Consider the following 24,284-nt stretch of genomic DNA (forward strand, 5'->3'; position numbering starts at 1 on the left):
ATCTATCTGTCTATCTATCTATTGTTCTTTTTTCTTTCTGTCTTTCTTTTTCTATCTTTCTATCTTTCTTTTTATCTTTCTGTCTTTCTATCTTTCTTTTTTCTATCTTTCTGTCTTTCTATCTTTCTTTTTTCTTTCTATAATTTTTCTTTCTATCTATCTATCTTTCATCTTTCTATCTATCTTTTTTCTTAATTTTTCTTTCTTTTTCTTTCTATCTGTCTTTCTTTTTTCTTCTCTTTTTCTATCTATCTATCTATCTATCTATCTATCGTTCTTTTTTCTTTCTATCTTTCTTTTTTCTATCTTTCTGTCTATCTTTCTGTCTATCTTTCTTTTTTCTTTCTATCTGTCTTTCTTTTTTCTTTTTTCTCTTTCTTTCTATAATTTTTCTATCTATCTATCTATCTATCTATCTATCTATCTATCTATCTATCTTTCTTCTTTCTATCTATCTTTTTTCTTTCTTTCTTTCTTGGATGGATTAAACCACTGGAGTCGTATGGATTACTTTTATGCTGCCTTTATATGGTTTTTGAAGCTACAAAAGTTCTGGTCACCATTCACTTGCATTGTATGGACCTACAGAGCTGAAATATTCTTCTAAAAATCATAATTTTTAGATACTAAAGAATTTTCACTTTTAGACTAGTAAACCAGGGTGCATGGGCAAGACCTGGGTAATTATATTAATAATTTTAAATACAATTTAAAATAGCCCAAGGCGTTTTGCTGCTTTTAGTGGTTTGAAGCAACCTGACCCAGCTAACAAGTGCCCACTGGTCACATTATAAGGTTGTTTTTAGAAAAGGGCAAGTTTTAGAGTTCTATGGGGGAAATACGATTCCTTCACAGTAGCCACGGGGCTGTGATTATTGAATTTCTTCAGCAGTATTGACCGAATAAATTGAGTTTAGACCTGAAAGACGATGCAAAATCTAATCACGCTCGGTCCGTGGGAACGCGGCCAGAGACCGTCCCGCGCGATCATGAGGGCACGCGCTGCGCGCTCCCGCGGCGCTTTCAGTGACTCAGTGGAAGTGTTTCAGTTCGACCGCGCAGATCTCAGCTGTCCTACGGAACCGAACAAACATGTCCAAACTGGAGCAGGTCCTTATCCTAGAGCCTCCGAACGACCTGAAATTCAAAGGTAAGCGGGTTGCGACGACACTTTGGGGAAATATAAGCGTTTTTTGTTCGTGATTTTGCTTCAGGCGCGCCATTACGCGGGAAGGCGGCGCAGGCCGCACCAGATCCCCGCGCTCGAGTGACGGACAGCCGGACGCTCCTGCCCGCTGCTCCCGCACACAACACACCGCTCTCGGGCAGGTAGGCCCCTGGGGGACAGCTAGTTGGCGCTTTCTGGCCATTTAAAGTGGGTGCCCAGATGCATTTTTATAACAGAAAAGACCCTTTAAAAAGTACTGCGCCTGTACCACGGTAAAGTGATTGTATTAGATTGAAGTACCATTGCTCATTTAATTGATCAGTTACAATGTTCATATATCATAGTAGTTACTCATAATATTTACATGTCTTAAAAGCATGGCGATACCATAGTACTTTAGTATATACCATAGTAATGAACTATAACCACGTATCATGATATTTACATGGTGCTGCAAAGTACTTCAAAGAATACCATGGTACTTTTTGATCGTAAGTTACTCTAGAAAAAAAGAAAAAGTAATTAATAACTAACTACTAATTACATCTTCTATAGTGTAATTAGATTACTGTACTGTGTCTGAAAAGTAATTACATTACTAATTACTTTCTAAAACCCTGATCAACCTCGACCAGATGAAAAATACAAGTATAGACATGAAACTGTTCTTTTAATCCTTTCAAATAAATCATATAAAATCAAATAAATTATTCATGAACTGGCCAAAGAATTTAAGGGGGCAGCGTTAAATTAGAAAACATACATTTTAACATTAGACGTTAAATTTCGATTTTTGTTTTATATAGAAATGTTCTATAGTCTACTGTATACAGTCTTTAACACAATGAAAAAGTAATTTAATCACAGTAATTAATGCATTACACTCAACAATGGTTAGCAGGTAAACAGGTGAGTAGTTCATGCAGGTATCCACTTAAGCGCACTGAGCTAAATGCAGAAAAGTCCAAATAACGGATGACCATGTTGTTAAATTGAGCTGGAAATCTAATCTATGGATTCTTCATTCACTCTATGAATGGTGCTGTCCTCGATAAATGAGTAACTAGCTCCATGATGCAGCTGCAGATGTCTTTACATGCGATCTTTAGCATGTGTTTTATTATGTAGGGCATTCTGTCAAACGCTTTTTGTGCAATTCTAGGAATAAAACTCATGCAACAGCTCGTTAAATTGAGTTAAAGTGTCACTATAGTGTTTTGCTGAACTACTGAGTAAAGTTGGGCATTAATACGACTTTGCTATCAATGGATGTAACATGTTACAAAGTAATGCATTACTGTAATTAAATTACTTTTTCCTTGAAAAATTGAAGGGATTACTCTTCATTTTTTTAGTAATTTAAGTACAGTTACTTATGATGTACTTGCGTTACATACTGTATAGACTCTATAAAACAATATTGAATTAAAAACGAAATTTAACGACTAATGATAACATTTATTTTCTAATTCAACGCCGCCCCTTTAAATGCATTGGCAATATGCCTGCGCGCTTGAGCTTGCCTTGTTAAAACTGTTTACTGTTACTATACTGTTATGAATGTTGCCTACGATGCTCACATGACATAAAGCCTTGTGAAACAAATAAAATAGAGTGATCGATTTTGAGTTATTTTTTAGATTTTATTAACCCTTTAGGAACAGTTCAAGAATAATTTATTTGGTGTTGTAGCATTTATTTGAAAGAATTAAAATAATAATTTGATGTCTGTCCTTTTATTGTCCATCTGGTCAAAGTTGGTATGGGTTTTAGAAAAGTAATTAGTAATGAGTCATTTAATTACTTTTCAGACAGAGTAAATAGTACAGTAATCTAATTACAATGTAGAAGATGTAATTAGTAATAATTACTTTTTTGGAGTAACCATACCCAACACTGTTTGCCATTAGTTTGAAAGTGTGACGTCATTAACGAAATGTTTCATTTGCAAAACGTCTCTTAAAAAAAAGTGTAGTTTGCAACTTGATCCATTTGAACGTGCATTTGCAAGACAGGGTCCAGTTGCAAAAAAACCTTAATCCTTAGATCAGGGTACTAAGGGTTTCCTTAATTAAGGGGTTTTCTTGCAACCGGTTGGAGGATTGTACCTTTACTGTGAGTCAGTGATTCTTGTTGTGTTTTTGTCCCATCAGAAACATGTTTGTGTGGTGCGAAACATGTGACTGGCCATCTAACAGCGCAACAGTTCGGTTGCAGAAGGAAAAGTCCCATTTATTTTCACCATATAGAATTAGCCTAGATTTAAGGGATAACATATATAATTTTCTGACGTTATGACAAGTCAGTGTGATTTCTTCACCTCCTGTTAATTTTATTTTAACTTAATCCTTTTAAAAACTAGGCTACCCATAATCCTGAAGAGAGAACCTCCAATCAGAGAAGTCACTGTTACCATGGAAACACCCATTCTGCCATAAAATTAAAATGTACATTGTATATTATACTTGTAATTAATGACTTGCAGTCAGTAGTTTTATATATAGTTTTGGACTCAATTGTCATTCGCAATGCTTTATGGGTCAAACTCGTTTAACAACATGTCCTTAAAAGAATTCAAGCATATAGTTTTGTACCTTTGTTCATATAGCCTACATTTCTGCTTTGAATCAAAGTTTGTAATGTTGGGATTCATTTCAGAGGTTGTTGGTTTAGTTCATGCTTACAACTCTTTTAAAAAGTTGTTTGAAAACGAATGGGGGAAAATATGTGGAACCAAGGCAACTGAATAAATGTTAGAATCAGTCTGGCCATTCTCTACTGACCTCTGTCATCAACAAGCATTTCTATCCACAGAACTGCCGCTCACTGAATGTTTTTTGTTTTTGGCACCATTCGGAGTAAATTCTAGAGACTGTTGTGTGTGAAAATCCCAGAAATACTCAAACCAGCCCATCTGGCACCAACAATCATGCCACGCTCCAAATCACTGAGATTACATTTTTCCCCATTCTGATGGTTGATGTGAACATGAACTGAAGCTCCTGACCCGTATCTGCATGATTTTATGCACTGCTGCCACACGATTGGCTGATTAGATAATCACATGGATGATTGTTGGTGCCAGATGGGCTGGTTTGAGTATTTCTGGGATTTTCACACACAACAGTCTCTAGAATGGCCAGACTGGTTTGAACTGACAAAGCCTACGGTAACTCGGATAACTGCTCTGTACAATTGTGGTGAGAAGAACAGCGTGTCTGAATGCTATTCTGAGATGTGTGTTGACATTGTTTTTGCGGCATGAGGGGGACCTACACAACATTAGGCAGGTTGTTTTATATTTCGTGGCTGATCGGTGTGTATATATATATATATATATATATATATATATATATATATATATATATATATATATATATTAGGGATGTGCGAGACTAGTCGACAAAACAGTTCTGATGCTGCTAGTCGACACCGGAATTACTAGTCGGTTTATATGTCCCCCCATTAAACTGATCGTAATTTTTACACATTTACGTTTGGCTTTATATTTTTACAGAGGCTGCACTTAAATTACTGTCATATTAATGTTGCATATTTTAAAAAGAATTAATTATACTAATATTATAAAAAAAAAAAGAAAAAGAGGATATCTGGAGCAGATACCTCAGGTTGCGCGTGCTGCTTCCCTTTCACTCGCGGCGCGCGCAGGAAAATGTCCTCTCACTAGACAAGTAAACTAAAGCAAAGTATGAAATCACTTCGGTGGTGCTGGAATCAGCTTTTCAAATGTTTGAAAGTCCCTATGGATGTTTTCACTTTTGAGTCTTCTTTAAATCTGTGCATGCTTGTACGTTATTCTTCCGCTGAGCGGGCGTTTTCAAGTGCAGGATAGCCGCCTCAGGTGAGTCAAGTCCCGTCTTTCACCGGACCATGTCGACGTGTTCATTTTGCTCATCATATGCTTTTGAGTAAGTAGCCTAGAAAATAACTGTTTTAGACTAGGTATGCCATTTTTTTAATCTGCTGATTAAGAATATTAATTAAGCTATTTTCAACGAGGTGCCGACTGCTTAACGGATTAAACTATCTTTTATTCTGTGTGCACGTCATGTTTAGAATACATTAGGTTTATTGCAGGCTACATCACAGGCCTATTTTTTCTATCCTGTAGCTACTTTTTTATTTTTATTTTATTTATTTACATCGTAACTGTTATTGGGTAACGTTCTTTACTGAACAGCTGTCATATTAGATCAATGGCTAATGCACGACTGCACGTCCTGAAATACGCGCAACTTTTCAGCGCATTTGTTTCTCTCTCATAGATTTGGCTTAGTCTACCTGTTAATTATTTTCAACAATGTCCTGACTGTTTTAATATGTTAAGTAACTTTTACTTGGTGATTTCCGTATAGAACAGGCTTTTAGGGTTGTTCCATTGATCCTGCACTATTCATTCAATTGTTTTCAATAAATATGTCTATTAAATAATCACTAATGTTGATTCAGTGAATGCGTGTCATATTCTATATTTAATGTACAATGATCATAATTCAATGCCCCTTTTCAGTGGAATTTAGCATCAGATTTGGAATAGATTAAGTATTTTAAATGCATCACATAAACACATTTTTGTTTACTGTTTTCTGAAGGTTGGTTTCTCTTTAGACTAGTCGGTTACAAAACTTCCGTTTAAACGACAGTCAAATTAGTCGTAGCGCACATCCCTAATAAATATATATATAGTAGTGGTCGACCGATATATCGGTGTTTAATTAGCGGCATCGGCTGATTAATTTTCCCATTTGGCTGATTTGTTTTTTGAGGGCGCTGAGAATCGCCTGCTTGCATGTGAAGTGACTGAGATATGTAAGCAACCAGTCATGGTTCGTTTTCTTGTTACGTGCCATCGTGTTACTACAATAAAAGACCAGTGTCATTTAAACGGTCCGCATATCAGAGCCGCATCAGACGCGTTTGAGCTCATAATGTTAAAGTGTTTCACCTGTTTCATTCTCCCTCTTTCTCCTCAAAAGTTCCCTGTAACCTTTAACTGTCTTGTCTAATGATAAAAAGGCAAATATCAATAAAACTAATATCATATACCGTCTGCAAATATGCACATATGTCGTTTAAACAGATGTAATAAACCAGCCTCACACAACTTCAGCAGATCCAGCATCCTGTGGAGCGCTCATTTATTTACCAGCGTTTTCTTCCCGTCGAGCGCTCATCTAATATCTTCCTCTGAAGTGCGTATTCTATCAACCAAAAACTTCAGGATCAAAAGATCCTCTCATTCACAAATCATGATGGTCACTCCGTTTAAACTGTCAGGAGATTGTTGCTCGCGCTGGATCCGCACAAGCACATGAGTGCAACTTCAAGGCTGCATCTGAAACCAGGCAAATGCTGCCTCCGGAGGCTGTATATGGAGGTATGATGAAAATAAGGTGCTTTTCAAACTGTTTGGAGATCTGTTTCCTTAAGAGTTCCATTCATTCAAAACAGCTGTTAGTTAAGCCATTAACTGATTAGGCAGCAAGTCAGCTGCCTGCGTTTTTGGATGCAGCTCAAAGCCCTTTAATTAACCTGTTTGTTTCCTACAAAAGGATGACTGATGTGTGGAGAATCTGCTGAAAGATCTGGTGGTTTGTTCAGTGCTCTCAGATGAAGCTCTTGTTTGTACAGAGTTCATCAAGATGCATAAATAGTGTGAAGATAAACCCACAGAAACATTTAGTGAAACATTTAGTGTTTACAGGCGATTTATGTACTTAATGCTACATGAACATCCGCATACAGACATCATGACGGATCGAACACTTGTGAATGTTTCCTGTCCCTGATCCAAACCTGTATTAGTGTCATGCGAAAGTTTCAGGCAGCATCGTTCATTTTCGAGTAACTTCATTTGGCAAATTCTGGGATACAAAAACATCTTGTAAAAATTGAATTAATCACCATAAGCAGATTTTCAGGATTGTATTTCATGAATGGCTTCAGTTGAAACTTGTACATTCCAGGACTGGAGATCAGAGCTGTGAAACTGTGGGAACCCTGTTGAATTGTGTTAACACTATACAAGTGATGAAGAAGTCATGGGAATTTCTGTAGTATACTGCTTTTTTTTTTTTTTCTTCTTTTGGTCCGCGCTCAAATATTTTGGCTACAAATTTCCATTTGTGATCTAAATCTCTGTAAAAGTATTTTTTAAAATCCTTATCCTGTTATCGTGAACAGCTGGAAAAGTCATGGAAATTCATTGCTCAGAGAAAGTGTGGGAATCTGCTAGTTGAGTTGGGCCTTAAAGGAATATTCCGGGTTCAATGCAAGTGAAGCTCAATCGACAGCATTTGTGGCATAATGTTGATTACCACAAAAATGAATGTCGACTCGTCCCTCCTTTAAATGTGTGTTCCAGTGAGACACTTACAATGGAAGTCAATGGGGTCAATAATCTGTAAACATTAAAATACTCACTGTTTCAAAAGCATAGACACAAGACATAAACAATATGTGTGTTAACATGATTTTACTGTCATAAAATCACTTACTAACCACATCTGTGGAAAGTTATAGACAATTATACAACTTTGTTGCCATGACGACATAACGCACAAACCCCAAATCTCCTAAAATGACCATAAAAATTACGATTCAAACAACTATACATCTCAAATAGTGCACTGATTCCATAGAAGAATTAAGAGCTTTTGTTTATTGGCCTAAAGCTGCGTTCACACTGCCAGCTACTTTTATCACTGCATGTCGCTAGTGGCTGGCGGTTAGGTCGCTAGTGGTGTATATGGATAGTCTAAACAGCACTGTTTCTTTACAATTAATATTATTATTAAAATATTAGTAAGGTTATTAATATGGTACATTTATTCACTATATCTGATCATATATATGGTTTCGTTTGCTGTCATACATGTAACACATTTTCAAAGCAAATTATTTAATAGGTAATTTTACAGGCTATTTGATGATTTAAACCTACTTGGAATCCCCGCGATCTGAGATACACCTTTCTTAAATATGTCCCTGTATGTGGACAGAGATATGACATATATACACAGGTAAACTGCTAACAGCAAGGATTAGCCTTTCCTCCATCTTTTCGTCACTGTAGGAGCTGAGAGAGAGAAGGATCATGTGAGCTCTACCATCTTCTCTCGCATTGGCTGTCACTCCCGAAAGTCGCTCTTCATTTGCATAAAGTTAAACATTTCTCAACTTTGTCGCGTCGCTGGACACGCCCACACACGGTCGCCAACGGTCGCTCGTGTCGCCGGAAGTCGCCAGCTCTCATTGAAAATGAATGAGATGAGGTCGTTTTGTCGCTGCGTGTCGCTGGCAGTGTGAACGCAGCTTTAGGGCTGCACGATAATGATGAATCTCATAATCGTGATTATTTGGCTAAATTTTAATCTCGATTAATAATCACGATTATTCTCGCATTTTAAATCTTTTAAATGGCAACAGTAAAAAATTTACTGTTGCCACTACTTGGATATCGATTGTAAAAGAAAAAAACACATATAATTACATTAAACAGTAGCTCTCATGTTGAACAAGTTGTTAGAAATACTAACTAGTAAATGAACCAAATTAAGTAATTTTTTGCCCATTCTTTACTGCCTATAGAAACAGTTACACTGTAGGGTGTTTACACTTGTATCCTCTTTCAAGATCCATTCATTATTAACAAGATCACATTCCCATACCCTACATTTCTGTAATAATTGAGCATGCAGAATTGCTGTACAGACTCAAATCTTTGTGTGATGTTTCTGTGTGTTACCAGCAGAGGTGACGGTGACAACAGTTTTGTGCTTCTTCCATACATGGTGAAATGCTCTTATCTCCTCACTCCACACAACCCCGGTGCCATCGGATCACTTAAGATTTGTTTACACTCTTGTAATAGCCAAACTTATTTGGAATTATGCAAATGTGCAACTGAAGTAAATCCGGAGCACTTATATATATATATATATATAAGTAATATATAAGCGACCATGAGAGGCAGAAATCGTGATTAAAATACGATGAATTTTGCGGCCCTAATTGGCCCCGTTCACTTCCATTTTAGGAGCCTCTCTGTAACCTCGCCCTTACAAAAGTTGAGAGTTCTGTCAAACCCCTGTGGCAAACATGCCACTCATTATTTTCACATGCAAATGAGCTTTGCGGCAAACTCTTCATTGTTGCCACACCAATGGTTTGATGCAGGTTCACCACTACTGGTGAAGAGCTACAAAGTTTTGGCAATAATTTGCTGCAAATTGCAAGCTCATAACCCTAACCCAAGCTGTGACAATAATGAGTAGCAAATATGTGGCAAGTTTGCCAGAACTCTGGATTTTTGTAAGGGTGAGAGATATATATATTATTTTTTATTTTAGAATTTTTTTTTTATTTTTCCCCTTTTTCACCCTCATGGTAGCGTAGTGATTTGCCTCAATCCGGGTGGCGGAGGACGAATCTCAGTTGCCTCCGCGTCTGAGACCATCAACCCTTGCATCTTATCACGTGGCTTGTTGAGTGCGTTGCCACGGAGACATAGTGCGCGTGGAGGCTTCACGCCATCCACCGCGGCATCCACGCACAACTCACCACGCACCCCACCGAGAACAAACCACATTATAGCGACCACGAGGAGGTTACCCCATGTGACTTTACCCTCCCTAGCAACCGGGCCAATTTGGTTGCTTAGGAGACCTGGCTGGAGTCACTCAGCACGCCCTGGATTCAAACTCACGACTCCAGGGGTGATAGCCAGCGTCTTTTACCACTGAGCTACCCAGGCCCCCTGTAAGGGTAAGATATTGACAATTCGAAAATTATTTTTGGTGTGATCAAAATAATGCCACAAATGCTGTCGATTGAGCTTAACTTGTGTTGAACCCAGAATATTCAGTTTAAGAAAGCCCTGTATGGGCGATGTCCACCAGACACCAATCAGATGTGTTTCTGAAGGGCGTTCACACAGGACGAGTTCTCACTTTCCAAAACGTCTGGATGGATCATAACAGAATGAAATGGAAGTGTTCTCAAAATGCATTTTTAAAAGTTTAACTACTTGAACTTGAAGTTACAAACCAAGACATGTAGAATAGGGCTGCAACTAACGATTATTCTGATAATCGAATAATCTAACGATTATTAGAATAACTATTCGGCGATTATTGCAACAATTAATCATTAGCTCTTAACCGATTATTCAGCTTGTGCTCCGACTTAAAAGGTTGAATTAAACATGCTTACTAACAATAAAGAGGACAAAATCATCTTTTAAAAATACCTCTAAATGACATTCACTGAATTAAAGGAAAAAATACTTTTTAATTCAATTTAATCCTATTGTTATCAAGTGTTTTTGTCTTTTCCATTTAAAATTGTTTTAAAATCCTTAAAACAAGATACATTTACTTGAGAAGCAACATAAGGTATTCAGACGTGCTTTAAGTGGATGTATCTTAAATATAAGTGTATTTTATCACTTGGTTATACTTCTGCGAGTGCAGTAAAGACAAAATATACTTATATTCAAGATCTATTCTCTGAAAGCAAGTCTAAATATCTGATATGCTGCTTCTCAGGTCAATGCATCTTTTTTAAGGGATTTTTAGATATTGTATTTTTATATATTATATTCAGCATTTTTTTTGTTCTGCAGTATAGCTGCTAAAATAAATGCACATTGTTTTAAAGGAGTTTTAGATATTTATATTGGAAAACAAGCCAAAACTAAAACAAATCAAAAACATATTTTGTTGCAGTGTATAATGGGGTGAGGACTACCCTCTCTCACATTTCTGTTCACTTCAATCCATCTTTAACTCACAAAAAAACAAACTCTCTCTTATAAATAAAGCTGCGGATTGACAATTTACTTCACGATAAGAAACACACAGTGACACATATATTATAATTCAATAAGTCACGAGTCATCACGTTATAATCTAGCTGCATTAAGCGTGTGCGCTCGGGATGAGCATCCCGTGACAGAGTGTGCATCAGCCGGGTGCAGTTTCAATCTCTCCCCCTTAGATCGGGACATTCACACAACTCATAGAAGAGACACTGACCGCACAGAGAAATGACCGTTTCAGAGTTTGTAGTTATTTACATGATCTGCTCCTGTATTATTTGAACTTTAATAATAAAGCTATAACACATTAAATATAACTGCATTAAAGATGTAACGCATTAAATATAACCGCATTAAAGATGTAACGCATTAAATATAACCGCATTAAAAATGTAACGCATTAAATATAACCGCATTAAAGATGTAACGCATTAAATATAACGGCATTAAAGATGTAACGCATTAAATATAACGGCATTAAAGATGTAACGCATTAAATATAACCGCATTAAAGATGTAACGCATTAAATATAACCGCATTAAAGATGTAACGCATTAAATATAACGGCATTAAAGATGTAACGCATTAAATATAACCGCATTAAAGATGTAACGCATTAAATATAACCGCATTAAAGACGTAACGCATTAAATATAACCGCATTAAAGACGTAACGCATTAAATATAACCGCATTAAAGATGTAACGCCGGGGTGTTTCCTTTAAAGAGCTCCGACTCCACTTATTCCACAATGAGAGTGCTTCTGTATTTACTTATTTTATATTTTAGTATAATTCCCTCATACTTTGTGACGTCAGCTGAATGCACAATGCACATTTTTGTCTGCAGTTTTTCGTTGTTGATAACGTCGACTAATCGTTTCAGCCCTAATGTAGAACAGCAAATAAAGTATTTAGAGTCTGACAGTAGTCATCCTGACCCATCCCTTGTCTGAAGGCCACATCAGGTAACGAATGTACGCCTTTGCACCACGTTGAGAAAATGTCTGATGCATAGTTTGAGTTTATTTAGTTTGATAAATCAGTTACATGACGGTCGATGCATGTATGAGTTTGGTCTGAACAACACTAATTATTTTTGGCTAATTTGATTTCTCTCGACCTTTCCATTGGGTCATATGATTTCATGATCTGTAATGTTATCTGATTCACGTTTACGCAGCACACAACAAACCTTTTTCTCCTTAGTTAAGCGGAACATATTTGGTGAGGTCGAGCATTTGGTGCTCTGCACGGTGTTTACAAAAATAAGTCCTTGTTTTGCTTGATCCCACCGAACTCGTCTAATCATATAATATGTGACCTGCTCTGTCATAAGATCCTGAGTTTGAGGGCCAATTTCACATCATCTCCTTTCATCTGATTTGAACGACCATTGGAGGAGCTGAAGCTGGATTTGTTTGTCGACTGGAGGAAACTGGGGAGATGCTTGTTTTTGGACTGTAGATAGGCACCTCGGAACCAGTCATGAAACCAGTCATTTCTGCCTCATGGCGACAGAATTTATTTATTTTTTATTTTATTTTTTTTTTTACTGTAATGTAAAGTTTAGAGGCCGATACGATACCGATTTTTAGAGAGGGAAAAATTCACTGATTACCGTTATGGTGACCAATATAGCTAATTTTTGAGCTGGAATGAAAACAAACGTTTTCTATGTGGATTGTGCACCGATTTTGGACCGATATGACTATATAAAGGTACTCAGAAGGCTGATTTCTTAAATATTTTTTATCAAAGAACATTTGACGTTATTATTATAATACATTGTCAACAAATTCTAGAAATGAACTCTGAGAAAATAAATAAAATAAAATAAAAATCTGTACTGTAGGTTTAGTATAAGTCAGTTGCCCACCATTAAAATAAAGAATAAATAAAAATACAATAAATAGCTTAATTAACATCAATGCTGTTTAGTATCAGTCAATGGCTGACCATTTAAATAAAGAATAAATAAAAATAAAATAAATAGCTAAATAAACATCAGGGGCCGGTTGCACCAGCTATACGTACGTTACAACTTAGCCTAGTTGTGGCGTAAATGGGCACTAAGTCACAATTTACGCTCTACTAAATATTTGAGCATTGCACCATTAAATTTATGTAGGACGTAACCCTACTTATAAACTAAATATATACGGCAGCCTCCGACCAGGAGTAACTGATGGAATAAAAAAGCATATACTGATATTTAATGACATCAATGAGCTCATGTTTTGGTTGACAGGCTTCAGTCCTTTCGACATATATGACGATGTTGGGATTTACACTCGTTTACATTTACGAGAGAGGGAAAAAAACTGTGCTTTTAAGCGGCTCTTCAGCATGAAACCGATCTGACGGTGCCGTTTTTAGGGTGCGTCACCCGGTGTCAAGTTTCAACACATTCAAAATATATATATATATATGATATTAAAATGAATAAATGTCTATTTTTCCAGCCTGTTGTATTAGTATTTATCACCCCTCATTTATTTTAGATACAGTTCCTATATATTATTATTTACACAGGGCAAATATACTATTTATTAAATCTACTTTTATTACGCATCCTATTTTAATGTCTGGAAAACCAGACTTTTAAATATTACATTTTATAAATGCAACGACTGGAATTGTTGGGTTGAAGGGGGTACCAAACTGTAAATCCTGAACAAAACCGTTTGGTGAATACATGTTTACACATTAGCTTCCACTCAGCTGACAACAATGAAAGTAGCTATGTGATTAGCTAGTTAGCTATAAGCTCGTTGTCATGGAGAGTAAAAGATGGACTTTATTTACTTTCCAGCGTTGTGTCTCACCAACTAGGTAACAGAGTAGCGTGAAATCAACACTCAATAGACACAATCCACCACCGCACCGTTGTCTACTGAGCTGCAAAAAGATGCTCTGATGTTTATCTTTCAATCTGCTACATTACTGACTGCACTGACAAACTATAGCTGGCTAACAGCAAACAGATGTGATAAACATGAATGACATGGTTGTCAGGGACAGGGTTAACTTTATATTAGTTATATAAAATGATGGGGTCATTTTTTATTAACTTTCCAGTATGTATTTCACAAACTAGTTGTGTGGTTCTTGTCTTTGGCCACAATGCGAAATTTGGTTGCATATGCAAACGATTTACTGGCATTGTACAGGGGTGCACATGGAGTAAAAGATCGATCTTGGGATGTAAGGATCGATATTAAGAATGTTCACATGTTCAAATTGTGCATTTGCTTCATGGACTTCGTGAAATTGTGTTACTGTAAACACGTCGTTTACATTTTTTATGGTCTCCCAAACTGATCATGTGTCTAAAATATTTTCTGTGGTGCAGAAAACTGATGCAATGCTGCATTTGAGTTCAGAGATTCGTTTCTGAGCTCCAGACAGTTGTTGTGTAGATGGACAACAAAGCCACGGGTGTTGAATTCTTGAAATGTCTTCAGTCTGTGAGTCAGTTGATGGTGTGAAACAGACCGTCATACATCTCAGAGTGCGGTTGCTTTTTCAGAAACTCCTCTCACACAAATACTTCATCACTGGAGCGCCAGGCACGGCATTCCCAGGTTACTGATGTTTTCCTGCTAGATTGTTGGAATATATAATGTGTTCCTGATCAGAAGAGCTGCATTAAGTCCTGCGAGGTTTGAACAAGGACATTCGGTTTCTCTGACCAATGTCTCTTTTTAGATAACCTTAGAAAGATTTGGTTCGAAAGGCCAGAAAATTGTGATTTCACGGTTATTTTGCAATTATGTAATTGAATAAAGCAGCCGACTGTGACCTGTTAAAGCACAGTAGAGTCTGTGTCAGTTGATGTGGAGCTGTTTTTACAGTCAAGAGATTGTGGAACTGCATCTGTCGGTATCTCACACTGGAAGTCACCGGTTTAAAAAACTGTTCTAGAATGTTGAACACTGAAGGTTGTTTTTGTTTCAATGGTTCTAGAATGTTGACCACTAGAAGTTGTTTTTGTTTAAAGGGTTCTAGAATGTTGACCACTAGAATTTGTTTTTGTTTCAAGGGTTCTAGAATGTTGACCACTAGAATTTGTTTTTGTTTCAAGGGTTCTAGAATGTTGACCACTAGAATTTGTTTTTGTTTCAAGGGTTCTAGAATGTTGACCAATAGAATTTGTTTTTGTTTCAAGGGTTCTAGAATGTTGACCACTAGAATTTGTTTTTGTTTCAAGGGTTCTAGAATGTTGACCACTAGAATTTGTTTTTGTTTCAAGGGTTCTAGAATGTTGACCACTAGAATTTGTTTTTGTTTCAAGGGTTCTAGAATGTTGACCAATAGAATTTGTTTTTGTTTGAAAGGTTCTAAAATGTTTGCCATTTGGAATTTATTTTCAAAGGGTTCTAGAACGTTGACCACTAGAATTTGTTTTTGTTTGAAGAGTACTAGAGTGTTTCCCCACTAGTGGTTGTTTTTGTTTGGGTTCTAGAATGTTAGCTACTAGTAGTTGTTGTTAAGAAAAGGGTTCTAAAATGTTGGCTAACACTAGAGGTTTTTTGTTTTTGTTCGAAGGGTTCTAGAATGTTGACCACTAGAATTTGTTTTTGTTTAAAGGGTTCTAGTTTTTTACCACAAAGTTATTTTTGTTTGAAGAGTACTAGAGTGTTTCCCCACTAGTGGTTGTTTTTGTTAGGGGTCTAGAATGTTAACTACTATCAGTTGTTGTTGTTGTTAAGAGAAGGGTTCTAAAATGTAAGCCACCACTAGAGGTTTTTGTTTTTGTTTTTTGCTTTTGTTTGAAGGGTTCTAGAATGTTGACCACTAGAAGTTGTTTTTGTTTGAAAGGTTCTAAAATGTTTGCCATTGGAATTTTTTTTAAAAGGGTTCTAGAATGTTTGACACTAGAAGTTGTTTTTTAAGGGTTCTATAGTGTTGACCACTAGAAATTGTTTTGGTCTGAAGAGTACTAGAATGTTTCCCCACAAGAGGTTGTTTTTGTTTGAAGGGTTCTAGAATGTTAACTACTACCAGTTGTTGTTGTTAAGAGAAGGGTTCTAAAATGTAAGCCACCACTAGAGGTTTTTTTGCTTTTGTTTAAAGGGTTCTAGAATGTTGACCACTAGAAGTTGTTTTTGTTTGAAAGGTTCTAAAATGTTTGCCACTAAGTTTTCGTTTGAAGGGTCCAAGAATGTTGACAACTAAAACTATTTTTGTTTAAAAGTTTCTAGAATTTTGACCAATAGAAGTTGTTTTTGTTTAAAGGGTTCTAGTTATTTTTTACCTCTAGAAGTGTACTAGAATGTTTCCGAAGGATGGGACTAAAATAATACAATCTGACATTCAGATTTAATATTTTTTTCTTAATCCTCTTCTCAGGTCCGTTCACAGATGTCGTCACCGCTAACCTGAAGTTAAAGAACCCGTCAGACAGGAAAGTATGTTTCAAAGTAAAGACCACAGCTCCACGCAGATACTGCGTACGACCAAACAGTGGCATTATCGAGCCCGGGGCCACACTAACTATCTCAGGTTAGTACATTTCATCTTTAACTGAATTATTACACAAGATTTCCCTTTCACAGTCTGTATTTGTCTTGGACTTTAGGTCTGTCAGTAGGACTGAGACACTAAATTAGACGCTATAGACACTAGATTTTTTTGCACTTTGATGTTACCAAAATTTTAATTATATAAAAATGTTTAATACATTATTTCATTTAGGGGGAAAAGCTACAAAACATTAGCCATTACTAGGGCTGTCACTGTTAGGAAATTTGGCTGACGATTAATTGGCAAACAAATAATTGCAATTATGATGACTAACTGCCTGTTTTAGGGCTTTCACAATTAATAATCATATTCCTTAATGTGTGCTTCATACACCTTAAGAAGTCATTTTAACATATTTAACTTAAAATATATAAATCAAATAATACAATAGGGATATATGATTTCCTTTTAAGGCTTAAAAATGTAGGAATGACATGAAATTAAAGTTTTAAATATCAAAATATTTCTAAATGCTTGTCTCTTTTTGGTCAATTTTACATTGTTTTTGAATGTTCGGAACTCATACATTTTATCTTAATTTAAAAAAAAAAGTATTTATATTATATTATGCAATAGTAAAATATTTCTGTCCAAATTTCTTCACTTTCACACGTAATTTTATATTTGTTTATATTTTATCCCATTTTCTCCCCAATTTGGAATGGCCAATTCCCAATGCGCTCTAAGTCCTCGTGGTGGTGTAGTGACTCGCCTCAATCCGGGTGGCGGAGGACGAATCTCGGTTGCCTCCGCGTCTGAGACCGTCAATCCGCGCATCTTATCACGTAGCTTGTTGAGTGCGTTACCGTGGAGACGTAGCGTGTGTGGAGGCTTCACGCTATTCTCCGCAGCATCCACACATAACTCACCACACACCCCACTGAGAGAGAGAACCACATTATAGCGACCACGAGGAGGTTACCCCATGTGAGACTACCCTCCCTAGCAACCGGGCCAATCTGGTTGCTTAGGAGACCTGGCTGGAGTCACTCAGCACGCCCTGGATTCAGACTCGCGACTCCATGGGTGGTAGTCAGCGTCAGTACTCGCTGAGATACCCAGACCCTCTAATTCCACACATTTTTAATGTAAAGTTCTATTATAACAGACTAAATAAAATAGACCAACTTTACATTTCTCACGTGTAGTTGTGGAATCTTTTGAAACAATTCTGATGTTTATACACCATGGAGATGATAGCTGATGATGTTAGTGCTGTTATCTCTGGTCAGTGATTAACTCATAATGGAGCTACTTTAATTGTGAGCAGCACAAGGTAGATCCTGATACATTGTTGCACACTATCAGAAACTCAGTGTCAGTAATCCATTAAAGCATGTTTTCTTACATACCATTTCAAGTACTATATTTAAAACATGTCTTTCAGTATACATAGCACTAGTATTGAATTACATAGCAATACTCTTAATGATTAAATTAGCCTGTAATCTGTTTAAATAAGAATATGATAATTATTGTTATATCAAGATAATGTATTACTGTTTCCTGTGTACTATAAATTGCTCGTTTTAGTTTTGTTGATTATAAACCTCAGATTTAGTTTTTGTAAGCAAGTTCTTGAAATTCTATAATCATTAAGAAATGCATGTTCTGTTGTTTTTTTAGTTTGTGCATTAATGTTAGTTTTTTCCCCTTCACAGTTATGCTGCAGCCGTTTGAGTATGATCCCAATGAGAAAAGTAAACACAAGTTCATGGTACAGACAATCTTCGCACCCGCAACCATTGCAGACGCAGAAACCATGGTAACCGTCTTAACATGATCAAAGGAATATTCCGGGTTCAATACAAGTTAAGCTTAATCAGCAGCATAATATTGATTACCACACAAATTAATGTCGACTCGTTCCTCCTTTTCTTTAAATGTGTGTTCCAGTGAGACACTTACAATGGAAGTCAATGGGGTCAATAATCTGTAAACATTAAAATACTCACTGTTTCAAAAGTATAGACACAAGACATAAACAATATGTGTGTTAACATGATTTTACTGTCATAAAATCACTTACTAACCACATCTGTGGAAAGTTATAGACCGTATTCACGCTAGTGTCATCTTTGATTTTTAACGGAGATGAAAACAAGGCTGTAAGTTTTAATGAAAATGAATGTAAGTGCTTTTATAAAATTATAATCTTCACATTTCTGTCTTTAATCCCTCCAGAAATTGACCCCATTGACTTCCATTGTAAGTGCCTCACTGGAACACACATTTAAAGAAAAGGAGGAACAAGTCTAAATTGATTTTTGTGCTAATCAACATTAAGACACAAATACTGTCGATTGAGATTAACTTTATTGAACCCGGAATATTCCTTTAACAGTGTGTGTTTGTACATATTGTGCTCACTGCTGTAACTGCACATTTACACACAAACCAGCAGATGGCAGCAACACCCTGTTTAACTTTAGAAGCTCTTACGTCAACATGAAACTAAAATTGCTTAATAACTGTATCTGGTCTTATTGTGAACAATTCATCAGTGCACAATATTCTACAGGAAAAAAAGTGTTTTCAGAATCATTTTCTAAATGTGATAACTTTCTCCACCTCTGAAAAAACCCTCTTCTGATAACGTTAATCAAAATAAAGTTAACAAATAACATCATTGCCTGACATATTTCATCAAATCATGATATGATTTGAAATGTGTCTTTTTGTCTGTGTCTGTCTGTCTGTCTGTCTGTCTGTCTGTCTGTGTGTCTGTCTGTCTGTCTCTGTGTGTATGTTTGTCTGTGTGTCTCTATGTGTGTCTTGAGTGTGTGTGTGTGTGTGTGTGTGTGTCTTGAGTGTGTGTGTGTTCTGGGCAGCTGTTAGTGGTGGTTGTTGATGAAACGCATATTTTTTCATGCCTGCAGTGGAAAGACGCGAGGCCCGATGATCTCATGGATTCGAAACTGAGATGCGTGTTCGAGCTGCCCAATGAAAATGATAAAGTGGTGAGTACGAGTTTGAGGGATTGTTTGAGTGCCTGAAATACACTGTTATGTAATGGTGTAATTGTAATTATATTTTAATGGTAGTATGCAGTGCACCAACGTTAGTGATAGGTTTGATTTCTTACAACCGATATGATACTGATTATTTGTATGTGTACATGTCTGATAACCGATAGGCAGAAACAAAAATTTTTTTCACCTTTCTATTACAAAGTTAAAAATAGAGCTCACACTCAAGTAGGAAAAATGTCACATGAATTTATTTATTAAGAGGCCCCTTTTTGTTACAACGATAAAAATATATATATATATTATTTTTATTATAATAGCATTAACAACAACAGCAGCAGCAACAACAACAACAATGATAATAATAGACTAAATAAATTGACAAACACTTTCAAACAGAGAACATACACCGATTAGCCACAACATTGAAACCACCTGCCTAATATCGTGTAGGTCCCCCTCGTGTCACCAAAACAGCGCCAACCCGCATCTCAGAACAGCATTCAGAGATGATATTCTTCTCGGCACAATTGTACAGAGTGGTTATCTGAGTTACCATAGACTTTATCAGTTCAAACCAGTCTGGTCATTCTCTGTTGATCTCTCTCATCAACAAGGTGTTTCCATCCACAGAACTGCCGCTCACTGGATGTTTTTTGTTTTTGGCACCATTCGGAGTCAATTCTAGAGACTGTTGTGTGTGAAAATCCCAGAAATACTCAAACCAGCCCAGCTGGCACCAACAATCATCCATGTGATTATCTAATCAGCCAATCGTGTGGCAGCAGTGCATAAAATCACGCAGATACGGGTCAGGAGCATCAGTTCATGTTCACATCAACCATCAGAATGGGGAAAAATGTGATCTCAGTGATTTGGAGCGTGTGCATGATTATTGGTGCCAGATGGGCTGGTTTGAGTATTTCTGTAACTGCTGATCTCCTGGGATTTTCACATCGCTCTGAACAATTGTGGTGACAAGAACAGCGTGTCTGAATGTTGTTCTGAGATGCGGGTTGGTGCTGTTTTGGCGGCATGAGGGGGACCTACACGATATTAGGCAGGTGCTTTTAATGTTGTGGCTGATCGGTGTATATAAATGACAAGGGAGTCTACCAACATTGCATGAATGTAATCGTCTATTTATCGGTGGAAAGGTAAAATGAATATTTGTTTGGATGTTAATAGTAGGTTAGCTTCCTGAAGTCTGTGGCACTTCATCTCAACTTCTGACTCAGCTCATTGCGTGAGTTTGGGGCAGCAGAATCTGTTTGGTGTTAAAGTAAAGCTGAAGTAAAAATCCCATTTGTTTCTCAATAGGTAAATAGTTTTTTAACGATAACTAATAAACTTTTATAGACAGACCAAGGTTGTTAAAAACGGGTTTGGAACAACATGAAGGTCAGTACATGATGACAGAATATTAGTTTTTAAGAGGAACTATTTCTTAAATTGCTAATGTTTGCAGAATGATGTCGATGCTGCTACTAAAGCGCCAGCGCTCGGCTCATTTAAAGTGGACGGTCTGGCGGCACCAAAACCCGCGAGCGCCGCTCTGGACGACTCTGAGATGAAGAAGGTTCTGGAAGAATGCAAACGACTGCAGATGGAGGTTGGCAAACTGAACGAGGAAAACCGCCAGCTCAAGGTAATGCAAAAATCAATAAAAAAAAAAAAAAAAATGTTTTCTATTTTACATTCAATTTGCCATTCCACTATAGTTTTCACACTTTAAGTTTTTGTTTTGGTGTTAGTATTTTATGGCTGCCAAAGCTAAAGTGTTGAGGCTCTAAATGTGATAAAGGCACAAAATGTAATGATTATTTAGTTTAAAAATATACGCTGTTTAAAGTTCACACATTACATTCAACCAACAAATAATTATATAAATAATAGGCAATGACTTCATGACAGGCCACACCTCACATATTCTTTGCCACAAACTAGATTTGTGCAGCACCCATAAAGGAAATCAACAGTATGGCAAGAACTGAGAAATGCATGTATTGTAAGGAGAAATGAATTAGTTATTTATTGCAATATTATTTATATTTTACAGCCTAGATCAGAGGTTGCCAAACTTTTGCTAACTCCGTTCCCTTTTGGGATGTACTCATTCTTTCTAGCCCAGGAAGCAAATTTGTCTTCTTGTGTACAGATACAATGAGCAGCAATAAAGAAATGTACAGTGGTCTGTTCGAATACTCAATTCTGATTGGTTGGAATGCGTGCGTTACAAATGTTTAACGCACAGGTAGTTCCAGTCAGTTTTAATCACCGTTCTATATTAATGTGCCTGCTCTGCTGTCCTCCATAATGAGACATTGTGAGAGTTTTATGCATCTGTTCAAACGGCCTCCAGACACAAATATAGTCTCAGAGCCGGGATTAACCATCAAATCACAAAACAACATGATCAAGTCATGCAGTGCCGTCTTTAAATGAACTGCGAAGCGCTACAGGAAACCTGGAAAAGACAGCAGTGTTCATCAGCCACGTATTACTCACCCAAAGCGCTTGTGAGGAACGCATGTTATATATATATATATATATATATACACACACATTATATGAAAGCTCAGAGTTCTTCTGTGAAGTCCTTAAATTAAATTGGTGCTAGAAAAAGTACGTGAAAGTCCTTGATTTTCATTCAGTGATGCCTGTATGAACCCTGTGTTATTGTTCCAGTCAAAATTTGCACTGTAAAAATCAATGATAGCTGTAATTAATCAATGCTGGCAAGTGACCATACTATAAGCGGGATAATCCACAGCTAGTTGCGCGGTAAACGATTTGAATCTGCTTAGCGTCGGGTGGTTCTTCGCCTCCACCTCATGCATTAAAATCGTTTAACGCACACCTAGCCGTGGATTATCCCTTATGTGGTTCGGAATAACATAAGGGTATGTAAATGACAGATTTGTCCATTTTTAAGTAAACTACTCCTTTACCTGGTGGCTCTCTTTTTGAGCAAGGACTTGAAAAGGGAAAACCCAAAATAAAATAGTTGCCATTTGAATGCACAAAAATAAATGACAAATCATTGTCACAACGTAAAAAATGCAATGGAAGTCTTAACATGTTTTAGTTCAAATCTGAGGGTCCTAGCTGTCCTACTTTGAGCTTTATGGATCTATAAGACAGTTTCAATAGCTAGCCAGATAACCACATTCATTCATTTCTGCTGATGCGCGGCGCTGGAATAATCCGCCAGGTTCCCGCTTACTAGCTTCTATGAAACTTGAGTCCCTCTTACTTGGATTGGCCATCTTTTTTTTTTTTTTTTGTAATTTGATCATGCTTTCAGCTCCATTTAACAAATGTTTTCATGTTTAAATCTATCCCGCAGAATTCCACAGATATTGTTAAATTAAAAAATCAGCGCAGAAAATTCAGAAAAAGTCCACAGATCGATTTCACTAATGACGTTTCGTTTGTTGTTTGTCAGGATGACGGTTTGAGACAGCGGAAGTCCCAACGCAGCGACCACATGACGACTAACTCCAGCTCTCTGATTGGACGCGAATCCACCGTCAGCTCACTTCCCTCACTCCTGGTCGTCATAGCAGCCATCTTCATCGGATTCTTCCTCGGAAAGTTCATCCTGTAGGTGGTGACGGCGGGCACGGTTCCTGAGCGAGCGAGCGAACGATCACATGGCCTGACGAAAGAGTCTTTCTGTTGACGTGACCTTATCATCGGTAGTTTGACCAGCAGCTTCATGGGCCCCTTTTTGCAGAACCATCATCCCACGGGCCCCATCCCATAGGGGCCGACACTGTCAATGCGAGAGAGACGGACGTCTCGATCTTTCTCTGTTCATTTTCCGTTGTCTTTTGAGGGATGGATGCCAGAGTCGATGAACTGGTTTATTTTGAGGTTCTGAAGACAAATGGATTGAAGATGCTAGAATACAACAGCCCCCAAACTCCATTTAGTTTTATTAAAAACTCAATTGAAGCATCTGTAAATGTCATTTTAATCCTTCCATCCAATCGAGGAAACAAACAAACATTGCGACAAAGACCTTTCAACCCTTTGAGTTCTGGACGGCCGTGAAAACCGCCGGAGATTTCGCCCCTGCACGGTTAGTTTTATGGTGATGTCAACAGTTGGACTAGCGACACAGGTGCCTCCTTCCTAATGTACATTTGTTCTTTCTTTCTGTTCCTAACAATACCAATGCAGACTGTTTTATTACTGTTATCATTCATAAATAATATTATTAATGTACTTTCTCTCAGAACAGAGCATTTATCCCCACAAATGTTCACTGATGTCTTCACTTTACTGTCTCATACTTGACAGCATTGAAGAAATAAACTTAAAAGAAAAAAAACTCCAGTTCTATTTGTGCTTTTTTATTATTTTGTGATTTGCATCTGAAAAACATACTTTTTAAGAATTTTAGATCAAAGTTTGAAAATCCCCATTGACTTACATTGGTAAAATTTTCAGCATTCAAAATGTAACTGCAGTGATCATTGAACGGTTATTGTAATATTTGCATGCTGAAAAGCATTTGGTTTTCTTTTTGCATAATAAGTTGTGCTTGGTGTTTTCTTGCATCTATTGCTGCACTTGCACTTTAAAGACAGTGTTGCATTAATGTTGATTTTCTCTGATGCAGTTCGTTTATACCGAATTGAAGACTAAAACTTGCGTCAAACTTGGATATTATTCTACTGCTGCTGTTCAAGCACTGATATTTCCTTCAGCAACAATTGCAAATCTGGTTGTCATTTTTTCCCCCATCGCATCCAAACAATCGTGTTCA

The 24,284-nt window shown here is 37.0% G+C and overlaps 1 protein-coding gene across 1 annotated transcript; it reads left to right on the forward strand.

Moving 5' to 3' along the window:
- The first annotated feature begins 994 nt into the window (after positions 1-994).
- On the forward strand, positions 995-23,851 carry vapal (VAMP (vesicle-associated membrane protein)-associated protein A, like). The gene is made up of 6 exons (XM_051698689.1): positions 995-1,150; positions 16,365-16,517; positions 18,200-18,303; positions 19,418-19,498; positions 20,976-21,155; positions 22,956-23,851. The coding sequence occupies exons 1-6, from the start codon at positions 1,093-1,095 to the stop codon at positions 23,115-23,117; spliced, it is 738 nt and encodes a 245-aa protein (XP_051554649.1). The 5' UTR covers positions 995-1,092; the 3' UTR covers positions 23,118-23,851.
- The last annotated feature ends 433 nt before the right edge of the window (positions 23,852-24,284 follow it).

The sequence above is a fragment of the Myxocyprinus asiaticus genome, chromosome 5, assembly GCF_019703515.2.
Source record: "Myxocyprinus asiaticus isolate MX2 ecotype Aquarium Trade chromosome 5, UBuf_Myxa_2, whole genome shotgun sequence".
Classification (NCBI taxonomy): domain Eukaryota; kingdom Metazoa; phylum Chordata; class Actinopteri; order Cypriniformes; family Catostomidae; genus Myxocyprinus; species Myxocyprinus asiaticus.

Coding starts and splice junctions, on each gene's coding strand:
- vapal (XM_051698689.1), top strand. CDS start 1,093: ATGTCCAAACTGGAGCAGGTCCTTATCCTAGAGCCTCCGAACGACCTG. Junction 1,151..16,364: donor GAACGACCTGAAATTCAAAG/GTAAGCGGGTTG, acceptor TCCTCTTCTCAG/GTCCGTTCACAGATGTCGTC. Junction 21,156..22,955: donor AGGAAAACCGCCAGCTCAAG/GTAATGCAAAAA, acceptor GTTGTTTGTCAG/GATGACGGTTTGAGACAGCG.